At 44.6% G+C, this 14,477-nt stretch overlaps 1 protein-coding gene across 4 annotated transcripts in view; it reads left to right on the top strand.

Moving 5' to 3' along the window:
- Positions 1–14,477, top strand: part of smap1 (small ArfGAP 1) — a 92,862-nt gene that overhangs the window by 61,012 nt on the left and 17,373 nt on the right. For 3 of the 4 annotated variants that reach the window (XM_080781501.1, XM_080781500.1, XM_080781499.1), the window contains exons 7-8: positions 5,909–6,024; positions 6,589–6,708. In XM_080781501.1, coding sequence (XP_080637627.1) covers positions 5,909–6,024; positions 6,589–6,708 — 236 coding nt within the window. The remainder of the gene's footprint in view (positions 1–5,908; positions 6,025–6,588; positions 6,709–14,477) is intronic. The other variant, XM_080781502.1, reaches the window with a different exon arrangement.

Raw genomic sequence — 14,477 nt, 5'->3', positions numbered from 1 at the left:
GAGAAAGCAACACACAGAGAGAGAGAGAGGGGGGGGGGGGCATTGATATATATAAAATCCCTGACAATCCCAGTACAATAGAGCGTACATACATTGGCGTCCATGTTATAAATATCCAAACCACTGCTGCTCACCTCCATGTCTTCTGGACGAGGTTTCACTCAATAAGTGAAATACCAAGCCCTGTGCCTCATGAGACCAGTGTTGCCATGTCCGCTTATTATAAGCGACTTTGGGCTTATTTTTCTATAAAGTCTGTAACAATCGCCCCTTTGTGCATTAAGGCAAATCAATAATCTAAGGAAAAAATAAGCGGTTGGATTGGGGGGTCAAATCTACTAATCAAATGATTCCCGAGCGCGGCGCACGCTGCAGCTCACCGCTCCTTGGCTGCGGCTCACCGCTCCAAGAGATGGGTCAAATGCGGAGAACAAATTTCACTGCGGTAACGTGTGTGACAAATCGTATGACTTTGACTTTGACTTTGAATGATCCGCTCTAAACGGTCCAACGGAAAAATGCTAATGGGGTACCCCTAAATGTTCACAATCCAACTAGAAAGCTTGGAAAGATCTCACCGTTATCGTCGGCTCTGCCACATACTGTACCACGCACGCCGGCAACGGATAATCCAAACAACGTTCGATTTACCAACGACAGCAACCAGTGCGTCACTTCTCCCGATGGCCTCGACAGTCCTTCGGCTGCAGATACTGAGTTTAAACTTTATACTTGAACGAATTAAACACTAGCCCGGAGCTCCTCTTCTCCTGTGTAGGTCTACACCTCAGTTTGCAATTTTCCCCCCTTTCCCTGTGTGTCACTTCCTCTATATGTAACCTTGTGTGGGTGGCTGACAGCTGTCAATCACCCCTGTACGAGGCCCAATACCATTCTCATGATCAGGAGATAATAATAATAATCAGCGACCACATGTTACTACCTGTTATTTCTTCTCAAAATAAATAACACGTGCAAGGAAAATAAAGCAGGATAACATTAAAATGTATCTTTTATATGTTTCATATGGGTGTGTCACATATACTGTCATTTGATTTGCTGTATACCCTGAATCTTGAATAAACAAAACAGTGGAAGGAAGGAAGGATAACATTAAAATGTGCTTCGTCACAAGCCGCTTAAACATTTTTTAGGCTCGTTTCTGAAGTTTAGTTGCTTATTTTGGCCTTGCTGTGTAAAGTTTAAACTAGTGGTTATCAAACATTTTCATGTATATATATATATACTGTATATACAATTGTGATGTGTTGTGAGCTTGTAGATCAGCTATTTTCAAATCTCGTGTAGCTTAGTCACTTCTTTTGGGCTTGATTTAAGGTTGCTTGTTTCTCTCACAAAACCTGGCAACACTGCCTGGGACTCTCACATAGCCAGACCTTATTAACTTCATCACTCTGTCGATCCTGCTTTCTTTCGCTCTGTCTGCACCAGTAAATACAATCTCTCTGTCTCTATACCAGTTCCCACTATGAAAAGCTGGTGCTTGTCTGTGACTTATTGGGAAACTCCTAGTTGTTTTTCTGCAATACTGCTTCTAGTAGCCTTCTTTCTATACAGGCCACACAGGGAGGAAAATGAGGTCACCCACAAACCTTCCAGCTTTGTCAACTAGAGGCATAAGTCCTACAGATTCCAAATAAAGCCCCTCCAAGTTGACCCAACATTGTCAACGGTCAACATTATGAAAAGGCTAAATCGGCACACACCCTTAAAATGAGAAAATAGAAAAAGTGATTCTGCTGAGCAAGTGCATTTCACCCATTCAATCCGGGAAAGCATCTGTGCCATTTTAGGTTTTTGCTATTATTTTATCCACTTTACCATTATTTTAAACTTTGGCTATTCAAAACTAGCAGATATAGCCTACAAGCTCATTGCACCTCAAGATCTGCTTTTTTAAATCGTGAACATATACATATGTTTATTCAACATTAGAATATGTTTATATTTTAAAGCAAACATCTTTAACTCAAATCTTTGTATCAGGGCGTCACTGGAACCAGAATATTTTGAAATGTGGGTCAGCGTCAGCGGCCAAATACATATATAATGTTGGGGGCCCTTGACATGAAAAGGTTTGAGAACCATATAGAGAAACTACGTTTTCAGGAAACTGGCAACTGCTATAGGATTGAGAAGATATTTATAGAATCTGCCTCGGGTCTTAATGTATTTAACCCTGAGATGCCTCTTAGCTTGCACGGTGGAGAGGGAGTATGCAGGCTATGGTGGCCAGCGTGGTCCACTTGGAAGTTGTCGGAACAGAGCTCACTGAAGCCATACATGAGGAGCTCTGTATGCCTCTGTAATCATGGAGCGCTGTCACAATACCAATGGTGACTTGCTGTGACCTAGTTGTCTCCACCAGGCCAAAGGCATGGGGAGAGAGTATGTTTTGCACTCTGTCCGTGTGCGAGTCAGTGTGTCTGTCCGTCCGTCCGTCTGTGTACAGCTAATCTCCAGCACCGTTAAAACCCGGTCGATGCAACATTTTGCACACACACACTCCCTAGATGCCAACGATGAACCTCTGCCCCAAAATTTCCATAACGGCCTGTTATAGCGCCACCAGGAGGCCGATTTTTGAAAAACATTTTATTTTATATTACTCCTCCAGATTCTGTCCAAAATCCCGCAAATTGTTACACAATATCTCTATAGTCATGTGTTCAAGACGGATCTGTCCGATATTTCAGATTCCATCCTAGTTGGCTAACATTGGCTTTCAAAGTTTGCAGGATTGGCCCGTTTTGAATAAAAAGCCTCAAATCATGAACGCAGCGTGCAATTTACGTGAAATCTTTCACAGACTTTCCTACTAGGCTGAGGAATATATCTCACCCTTTTCACATTGGCCTGTTATAGCGCCACCAACAGGTGAATTTTTGCAAAACACATTTTTGGAACAAAATGCCTCAAATCATCCAATTGCCATCCAAGGCGTAAGAAGAAATGGCACCCTTTTCATATTGGCCTATTATAGCGCCACCAGGAGGCCACAACCTGACCTGCACTGGTGGAGACCTGTGCCCTGAGGGGCACTTTTTCTAGTTGTAATTGAATTTGATGTTGTAACATTTTACATAGTGTGTGTGTGTGCGTGTGCGTGTGTGTGCGGTTTCCATGGTGAGGCCCAGAGCAGTCTCAAGAAGTAGAGCCATCCCATAATAAACAGACGGAGGGAACAATCCCTCCGTCCAACCGCAAGGACTGATAGGGATGCTTTCCCACCCGCACTTATTTCCATGGTGACGTGTTTATGTGTGCATGGTAGGGGTAGCAGCTAATTTAAGAACACAAAATCTTATTTTTCTCAGACTGTCTCTTTCTCAATCTGCCCCACTCATCTCTCTCTCCTCTACTTCTCTATATTTAAGTCTGTCTATCTTCTTCCACCGTGTATCTTTTTTACCCTCTATCTCTGGTTCAAAATAATCTTCCTGTTATTGTTTTCCCGTTCACCCTGTAAATGGTTGAATCATAGACGTTTTAGTATCGGACTCTCTCCCTCTCCGTCTCTCTCTCCCTCTCTCTCTCTCTGTGTGTCTCACTCTCTCTCTCTCAGTACAAGCTGTCCTCTCCTATAGGGTTCTAACAGCTCCAGCATCATGCTGTGAGGACAGCACAGACATTTGGTGTTGATGTTTTATTTTTATTGGCATGGCACAGAAATCACACACACAAACTAGGACTCGTGTTTGCCCTCTCAGGAAAGATTGGTATGGTTTTTGCAGCCGCCAATTGCACCAAATCTGTAATTCTGAAATAAATATTTCATTTCTTCATTTCTTCATTTTCACATCACATTTTCAAGTAAAAGTGGGCTCATCAAAAGGAAAATAATTAGAAAATAGAATAAATTGAAAAATGTCTAGTTTCAAATCACATGGATTAAGAGGTATGTATAAACGTATAATCAATTAACACACAGTTGAGTTTGAGCAATGGCAACTTAATGCTTAACATTCAGTCTGATGATAGACATATCATATATATTGATAGATATAAACTGTTCAGAAGTCTGGTGTTCTTGCTCCTCACACCCGGTATCGTTTGCCTGGCCATGGTCACAGCAGAAGTGCCCATTTGAGGTCCACTGAGATCAATAAATGTAAAGTCACTGACCCGTTTCACTGCTACACAGGGCATGTTTTCTACTGACCTGTTTCACTGCTACACAGGGCATGTTTTCTACTGACCTGTTTCACTGCTACACAGGGCATGTTTTCTACTGACCTGATTCACTGCTACACAGGGCATGTTTTCTACTGACCTGTTTCACTGCTACACAGGGCATGTTTTCTACTGACCTGTTTCACTGCTACACAGGGCATGTTTTCTACTGACCTGTTTCACTGCTACACAGGGCATGTTTTCTACTGACCTGATTCACTGCTACACAGGGCATGTTTTCTACTGACCTGTTTCACTGCTACACAGGGCATGTTTTCTCCTTGGCTTCCTGAAATCCACGATCAGCTCCTTAACGTCTCATTTACATTGAGAATGAGCCAATGAGGTTGTTCTCCTGGCTCCACTCTGTCAGTGTTCCTACCTCAGCCCTGTATATGCTGTCTCATCACCGTCTTGTCATCTGCATACTTAAATATGACATTGGAGCTGTGCATGGTCATACAGTTTTGTGTGCACAGGGAATAGAGAGGGCTCAGCATACATCCCTGAAGGGCTCCTGCATTCAGGGTCAAAGAGTCATGTGCATGTTAACAAGGATTAACTGCACCGCTAACTGTGGTGCCAAGCAAATAGTGTCTCTGTGCAATTTGAACGTATATACATTTAATAGGCATACATTAATTGAAAAAGTGGCCGCTTTCTATGCCAAAACCCTCTAATACAGAGGTGTCAAATTCATTTTAGGCCGGATTGGTCCAAATGGGATTTTGTGAAGGATCAGGCTGGATTACTTTATGGCTGTGCTCAGACCTTGAAGGTCTGAGGAAGGGCTGCGGCCCGAAACGTTACCTATCAGTAAAGATAATTTGGGAGCATCAAATGGTGTGTGGATTTTTTCATTTCTTCATTGTGACTTTATTTTGATCCAGCACCCAGCCTATAGGTTTAGATGTGCGTGTCCTTTTTGACTGTTTATTCAGCCTCCTCTACTGTATAAAGTACAGCAGCCTTGTGTTCCTAAAACAGAAAGATTGGGTATTGGCTAAGACTGACGTTATGTATCTTTCAGGGCCTTTCACTGCTCTGGTCTCAGCCACCGCCGTAGATATTTTGTCAGGTAAAAGAGTAAAGTTTGAGTCACTTTTCCATTCACTGTAGTAGAAGGAGGTGCGGGGAAACAGCAGATACAGTATGTCGTCTCCGCCTACAGGAAATCTGTTGCCTGCGACCATGAGACCCGTTTCTGAATGGGTCTATAAGACACCTGCTGCACTGATGTTCTGGTCTATAAGACACCTGCTGCACTGATGTTCTGGTCTATAAGACACCTGCTGCACTGATGTTCTGGTCTATAAGACACCTGCTGCACTGATGTTCTGGTCTCTCCATTCCTCCTCAGGCAGGCTACAGGAGCAGGCACACTAGAGCATCCTTGTTCTTGGTTATGTTTTGTTAGTTGGGCAGTTGTTCCCTGCCAGCTTTAGTTGGAACACAAAAATGAATAGTTTGATTAACTTTATTCGTTAATATTAAAAAACATTTTTGCTGCTTTAACTCCGTTTGGTCTCCCCTCTTTCTTATGGCCGACGAGCCAGCCATAACAGTGTAGACTAGAGGTAATTTAATAAAGACCGTTCCAAATATAGAGCGCTGTGGGACCCCCCAATCAACAAAGTACAATGTATTGGGTGTAAGTGATGTCGTAGTTATTGTTTGTTTATTTATTATTTATTTATTTCTCTTATTGTCTCAGATGCTCCTGCCAGTGGAACGGTCAGCAGCACTCAACCAATCAGCGACGACTTGGACATTTTTGGACCAATGGTGTCCAACCCTCTCCCTTCATCCAGTAGTGCACAGCTCACCCAGGTAGTGCGCACACATGCAAGCACGCACATGCGCGCACACGCACAAATACACAAAGAGATGCTTTCTTTGTCAGCTTATCACCACAGACAGACTGCAACACTAGGGAATCTGTAGTGGCTCTGACAAGCAAAAAGCACACACACACACACACACACACACACACACACACACACACACACACACAGCCAGTCACATTGACAGAGATACAGTCACATACTGTATTACAATAAAGTCTTTCTATGTGTCTCCTCATCCTTGGAGAGACAGAGACTGACGGACAGAGTGACAGACACTCTGTCCTAGACAGACTGACTGACTGACTTAACAGTTGACTGATATCACAGGCTGACTACATGAAGTCCAAGATTCACATTGGAGCAGATTCAATTTTATTTTTACTCTCAAAACTCACCAATGAAAGCTTCAGTCTCCTATTGAGTGAAGCATTTAGCAACTGACCTGTGAGGCTAATGTGGGTGTGAGTTAATTTCCCGACTCCACTGCTGTTTCATACACCTGTACTACAGTGCAATACATTACATGAACTATATTTATGATATGTAGGTCAGCAGTGTCAGTGGGAGTGCCTTCAGCAGCACTCAACCAATCAGCGAGGACTTGGACATTTTTGGACCAATGGTGTCCAACCCTCTCCCTTCATCCAGTAGTGCACAGCTCACCCAGGTAGTGCGCACACACACAAATACACTAAGAGATGCTTTCTTTGTCAGCTTATCACCACTGGCAGACTGCAACACGTAATCTGTAGTGGCTCTGACAAGCAAAAAGCACACACACACACACACACACACACACACACACACACACACACACACACACACACAGCCAGTCACATTGACAGAGATACAGTCACATACTTTATTACAATAAAGTCTTTCTATGTGTCTCCTCATCCTTGGAGAGACAGAGACTGACGGACAGAGTGACAGACATGCAGGATGCCTTTCTGTCACTCTCTCACTACACTAACACACATAATACTTAACATTACAGGATAAAATATTGAATCTCGGGATCCACATCTCTAAACGATATGATCCTCGCTTACAAAAGGTAGGTTTTGGGTGGACTTTTACTTCCTGACTCGCAGTTTCCGGCCAAGTCGGCTTTCAAACTAAAGGTGTCCGCCATTGGAAATGAATTATTCTCACAATATGTACTTGTGGAACCGAGTCAACTCATACAATTCCAAGCGCTTGTCATATGAATATTTTGAAAGGTTTGAGAACCACTGTCCTAGAATGACTTAACAGTTGACTGATATCACAGGCTGACTACATGAAGTCCAAGATTCACATTGGAGCAGATTCAATTTGATTTTTACTCTCAAAACTCGCCAATGAAAGCTTCAGTCTGAAGCATTTAGCAACTGACCTGTGAGGCTAATGTGGGTGTGAGTTAATTTCCCTACTCCACTGCTGTTTTACACACCTGTACTACAGTGCAATACATTACATGAACTATATTTATGATGAAGGTAAGCCACATAAGAACGTAAAACTAGGCTACTACTTATGCGAAGCTCACAGTTAATGTTGGAAGGGTTTAGGAAATCTCCTCATGTCTTAATGTCAATTGTCAGCATACTGTAGGTTTGGCAAACACAAAAAGGAAGGGAAACGTGTAATTGGATCTTCCTAAAAAGAAAAAGCATTTTCGTTGCTGCATAGATCTTATTTAATCTGGTGACATCGGGATGGTTTTTGTCATCATAAATACTTTTGATATTGAGGCATTACAATTTAAAATAGGACGACTTTTAAGTAAAATAGGACGACTTTCAGGAAAAAATAGGACGACTTTTATGAAAAATAGGACGACTTTTAGGAAAAATAGGACGACTTTTAGGAAAAATAGGGCGACTTTTTAGGAAAAATAGGACGACTTTTAAATTGGAGAGACAAGTGAGAGAACAGTCGATGAAACAACCGCCTGTGTTTTTCACCCCCCTTCTCTCTTTTGTTTTTCGCTGTGCCCCTCTCTCCATCTCTCTAATAGTCTGTGTTTAAAGCAGGGAGGAAGAGTGCAACACCAGAGTGCTTGTTGAATTAAACATAGCGTTGTTGTTTTTCCTTTTTTTTTTGGCGGGGGCGGTCCTTGAAATGCCACTGCAGTCCCTCTAGCATGACCTTTGACACACACACATGCACACACACACACACACACACACACACACACACGCACACAGGGTACAAATTTGCAGTGACCTGTTAGGGAGCGTATACTCTCCATCTCTCATTCACCAATGCACAAATGACCTGTTCCTGAGCTGGAAATGGTCTCATTCTTCCACTGTCTCTCTGTTGTACACGCACGCACGCGCGCACACGCACACACACACACACACACACACACACACACACACACACACACACACACACACACACACACAGCCCACATCAGCTCCATGCCACCTGGGATCCTGCTGCTCACTAGTCACTAGAGACCCAGGCATGAAGAACAATTATAGTCAGCAGTAGCTGCACTCGCCCCCTGCCACTGCCATCCCCCCACCTACACTCACATCTCCTCTCACCCCCTGCCACTGCCATCCCCCCACCTACACTCACATCTCCTCTCACCCCCTGCCACTGCCATCCCCCCACCTACACTCACATCTCCTCTCACCCCCTGCCACTGCCAGCCCCCCACCTACACTCACATCTCCTCTCACCCCCTGCCACTGCCATCCCCCCACCTACACTCACATCTCCTCTCACCCCCTGCCACTGCCATCCCCCCACCTACACTCAAATCTCCTCTCACCCCCTGCCACTGCCATCCCCCCACCTACACTCACATCTCCTCTCACCCCCTGCCACTGCCATCCCCCCACCTACACTCACATCCCCTCTCACCCCCTGCCACTGCCATCCCCCCACCTACACTCACATCTCCTCTCACCCCCTGCCACTGCCATCCCCCCACCTACACTCACATCTCCTCTCACCCCCTGCCACTGCCATCCCCCCACCTACACTCACATCTCCTCTCACCCCCTGCCACTGCCATCCCCCCACCTACACTCACATCTCCTCTCACCCCCTGCCACTGCCATCCCCCCACCTACACTCACATCTCCTCTCACCCCCTGCCACTGCCATCCCCCCACCTACACTCACATCTCCTCTCACCCCCTGCCACTGCCATCCCCCCACCTACACTCACATCTCCTCTCACCCCCTGCCACTGCCATCCCCCCACCTACACTCACATCTCCTCTCACCCCCTGCCACTGCCATCCCCCCACCTACACTCACATCTCCTCTCACCCCCTGCCACTGCCATCCCCCCACCTACACTCACATCTCCTCTCACCCCCTGCCACTGCCATCCCCCCACCTACACTCACATCTCCTCTCACCCCCCCCCCCTCTCTCAGTTCCCCATTTTCTTCTTCCTCGGATCGATTAACCCCCCCACCGCCTCTCAACTCCTCCACAGCTCCACCGCTCCTCTCCTGACTTCCAATTTATTTCCTCCTTATATTCACCTCCCCCACCCACATATTTTAATCCCCTCCTCACCCCCCCTTGCCCCCCCTTCCCTCATCCTCTCATCTATCCACAGATACGCGATCACAGCTGTTCTAGGGCCGGGTGGCGAATGGCTTTTTGAGCAACGGCCGAATCAAAAACGAACGTTGAGTGCTTATCAGCTCCTTTCACTTTGTCACATGACCATGTAGTTGTTTTCAAAGTGCTGATATATATATATATATATGATATAATTTATACATAATTTTACTGTAAATGAGGACAGTTTTGAAATACCATAGATGGATACAGTACAGTACTGTAGGTGAATGTGTCAATTCCCCAGTAGGGTGGAACATCTATTTTGCCAGCTGTACTTTATGAATACTCTAGATTTCCCAGCAGACCAGGACATTAAGCAAATAAGCACACTTACAACCAACAGAGAATGAACGGTCTGCTAGAATTCTCTGGGGTGGTTAGTGGGCTGGAGATACAGGGATGCACGTCTATTTCACTCTCAAGTCTCAACTGAATAAAGAATGGTTTTACATGTCATGCATTACCTTTTACATCACTTGAAACTCGAAAGCAAGGCAGACATGCCAACAGCGAGGCCTTGAGTCTTGCGATGTGATGTGAGGGTGGGGCACGAGCTCACCTTACAGCTCGTGAACCTCAAGGTCTCCCACATAAAGGAGCAGACCATCTGTGTTGGCAAGCTGTGGTGGCAATTTGAAATCCCTGAATTCCCTATATCTGTTCATTATAGTCCACAGTCCATCAACTGTCCAGGTGTGTTACCTGTTGTTTAGTACTAGGCTAACTACTTATTTTATAATACAGTACTACAATTTAATGTTTTCATTTTGTGTGACTGAGCCTCAGAGCGAAGCCTGTCTCTAAAGACTCAGAAACTCACTGGCATTTTACACTGCAGGAGAGAGGCGCATGGGAAGGATACATACACACACACACACACACACACACACACACACACACACACACACACACACAAACGCATACCGTACAATATATTCACAAATGTATGATAGACACACGCCCACACACAATCACACAGACAGGGTACTGTAGCACACACATACACCCTGCATCCACTGATCCACACCAGCTTGGTATTCAGCAGGTGGCTATTTCTCCTACAGTGTGATTAGTGTGCCACACGCGGAAGGAGCCAGTGACACCCACACGTATGGGCCCAGGCAGCAGCCGACTGGTGGCGTGCACAGCTATTAGGTGGGATCGGGGAAGACTGCTATCTGCAAATATGTCAATTATAAAAATGCGATTACAGCCTTGTAGGAGGGGAGGATTTGTGTTATCCCTCTCTCTCTCCATTTCATTTTCTCACTTGTCCTCAGACTCTCTCCCTCCCTCCCTCCCTCCCTCATCTCTCTCCCTCCCTCTCGGTCTTGTTCTCTCTTTCATTGCACTCCTCCCCTCCTCTCAAAGCACATTCAGTCATTTCCCTGATGCCAGTCGGGTGTCAAATCTCGCTTCTCTTATAAATCTCTCGCATGCTGTTTCTCAGTGCTGTGATAAATATGTGCAGTGTGCAGTCAGTTGGCTTTTCTCATTGATTTGCAATTACCATCCTCTATATTCTTTCACTCTGTTTTTCTTGCGGTTTGTTTCTTCGCACCCCAATTTTTTCCTCATTTATTCACTCCCTCGTTCAAACCACCTCTTTGTCGTCCTTACTCTCTCTCTCTCTCTCTCCCTCTCTCTCTCATTCACAATCCATTTCCACCTCCCACTCTAACTCGTTCCAATATCTGTCTCTCCCTCGATACCGCTGCCTGCACCAATCTCTCTCTCTCTCTCTTGCTCTATCTCGCTCACTTCCTCCTTCACTCTCGTTCCCATTCTAACTGGCTCTCCCTCACTGGTTCGGGTGGGGGTTCAGGGGCGTAGCGGCGCATCAGCGGTGGTGCAGCTGGTTGATTAGGGAGAACAAAAGCCTGCGAGTCTGAGACACTTTCCTTGCCAAGAACAATAAATTGAGACGATTTGTCATGATGTCGCTGGCTCAGGGATGCATGAACACTCATGTAAGAACCTAAGTAGCACTATCCTGGTTCAGTTCAGGAACACAGCACTGGGGCCGCCTCATTCATTGGATTTATGCTTAATTAATATTAAAATGATTTCCCACGACATAACTAAACCAGATTCATAGAAAACACTCGTTTTGATGGTGTCTTTTCAAATTATCTTACATTTTTGCACATATGAACACAGTTTCTAATCACGTTTGCCTTCAAATCGAATCGAATAGTGTTTAAACCATTGAAAACAACAAATTAAAGTCAACTGCATCTACACTATAACTGTGTGCACTCTTTTATGTGTGTCTGATCATGGTCTGCAAACAGAAAATGCATCTATTCTACAGTATCTAGCTGTATAACAGGTTTTTACCAGACCTGCCTCATAATGAAGGAATCCCAGCGTATAGACAGGTATAGCGTTGGGTTACAGCATGTCGGCACACTAATCTAACAAAATGTTTCATGGGAAATAAAACCATGAGCAAATACATTCCTGTCTCTGAAAACGTGTACTCTTCAGAACACACAGTTGAAGTCTTAAAAAAATCCCCCCAAGAGCAGCTTGAATTCATTTTGCAAAATGTGCCACACAATTTAATTGAAAAAACAAACAAAACAAAATATTTGGTTTGGATATTGGCTTAATTGTTCATGCCTGTAACTATGCCAAGCTGTGTTTCCCCTTATAGTGTAGGCCGGGGGAGCTTTCACCATGCATCATGCATGCTTGTACAGCACGCGTGCATGCGTCGGATGCGGTCATTTGCCTTTTTTTGGCCTATTCGCAACGTATTTCTTTGATGGTGGCATCTATCTCCTCTCATCAAAACAATGGGATTCAACACGCAAGATTTTACAGTGTAGCCTAATATACTATAGGACACTAGATGGTAGTAAAATATATAGTAGTTATTTGAAATATCCATAAGAAATACATAAAAGTGAATGGAACTACAAAAAGAAATTCATGTTTTAGTAGAAAGTGTTGTTCCATGAAAGAAGAACACCATGACTGGTTTAGTGGAGACTAGAGTGCGGGGTGAAAAGAAAAAATCACACCTGTGTGAACTGAGTGGTGCAACTCCCCCCTCTCTCTCTCTCTCTCTCTCTCTCTCTCTCTCTCTCTCTCTCTCTCTCTCTCTCTCTCTCTCTCTCTCTGGACGGATAGCAGTGGAGAGAAAGAGGGAAAGGTAGAGATACAGAATGTTGGACGGATGGTGAGAGACTGAAAAGCAAGGGACGGATGAATGAAAGCAGGATGGCTGGCAGAGAGAAGGAGAGATATGCTGGATGGGTGCATGAAGGGACAAGGAGCAGTGGGAGGGTGACCGGAAAGTGTGTGTGTGTGTGTGTGTGTGTGTGTGCATGCGCGCCTTCTGGTTTGCTTCACCAGATGGTGTATCCAAGGGGAGGCTGTGTGTGTGTGAACAGATAAGGTGTATATGCGTGCATGTTTTGGGTGTGTTCTATTGGCTGTGTGAGTTGTACAGTATGTATAAGGATGCCTATGCATGCAGTGCACATATACGTTGATCAATACTACAGTCCATTTGTGCTGTCATGTTTGTGCAAGCTGCTTGCATGCACTTCTGTGAATTCACACATAATCTCATTCCTGCTGAGTGTACATTACATTACTACCGTGTGTGTGTGTGTGTGTGTGTGTGTGTGTGTGTGTGTGTGTGTGTGTGTGTGTGTGTGTGTGTGTGTGTGTGTGTGCGACTGCGTGTGCGTGCGTCTGTGCATGTATTGCGCTGTAGAAATAAATGAATAGTGACAGTGAAGGAAAGGGCTGCAGGAGTCCAGTGCCAGCTCTGATTCACAGCCTGGCTGCAGCCCTTCCACAGGCCCAACTCAACACAATGTGCTGCTAGGAGACCCACATTAGACTACACACTATGTGTGAGGGGTGGGCTGTGCGCGCGTGCATGTGTGTATGTGTGTGTGCTCGTGCTGAAGCGAGTCAAGCGACACAGCATACACATACAACGACGTCTGTTTGTTCCCATCAGTGAAAACTGTGTGTGTGAGAGAGACTAAGTGAGAGAAAGACTAGAACAGACATGTGAGTTTCATGGCACTCTGCTCTCGTCTGCTGTACTTTGTACTTTATGGTCTATGCCTTTTCCCTGCATGAGTGTTTTAGGGCAAAACAATATCCATATCAGGGACTGTTGTCACCGTTTGTACTTATTCCTATGAAAAGTAATTGCACTACAATTCAGGAGGCTGTGATCATGTGGCCTATATGCTGCAGACTGGTCAAGAAGGAGGAGACTGCAGAGCTGTAGCACAGGCAGATGCACCATACTCTGTCTGTTCCTATCAGACCAGGCTTTCTGATAACATTATGTTCGATTAATTTCACGTTAACAACTATAGTTTAAAGGTATCTTATAACAATATTCAGGAGCTTGACATTTAATACCAATCTCTAGATGCAGACATTGTCAAGCATTGTGCAGTTGTTGAGGGGTGCTAGCCTATCCTATGTTCAGCTTTGTTTTGCTACAGTTTTCTATGACTAGTTTTCAGTGTTTGTGTAAACACAAACATTGAAGACAAAAGTGAGGACGCAAATTATGATTGGCCCGAATGAGATGATGTATGATGATGATAAGAGCGCCCCTCACTTCACACGGGTGTGATTTTAAATAGATTATAACTGTTGTCGACTCAATGTTGACATAGTCTTGTCAGGTAATATAATATGTGCATTTTCAAAATAGATTATAACAAGACGACACTGAGTTGACAACCCAGGGGCTCAAGGATCACCTGCCTTGTTTGTTTTCAATTGATGATAAACGTTATTAGTTATCAGAAACGGATTTGTAAGATACCGTATAATACGACCAGTTTTTTAGGACACGTGTGTGTGTGT

The sequence above is a fragment of the Protomyctophum bolini genome (assembly GCF_963924005.1).
Source record: "Protomyctophum bolini genome assembly, chromosome: 14".
Classification (NCBI taxonomy): Eukaryota; Metazoa; Chordata; class Actinopteri; order Myctophiformes; family Myctophidae; genus Protomyctophum; species Protomyctophum bolini.
This window is presented reverse-complemented; position numbering and strand designations above follow the sequence as displayed.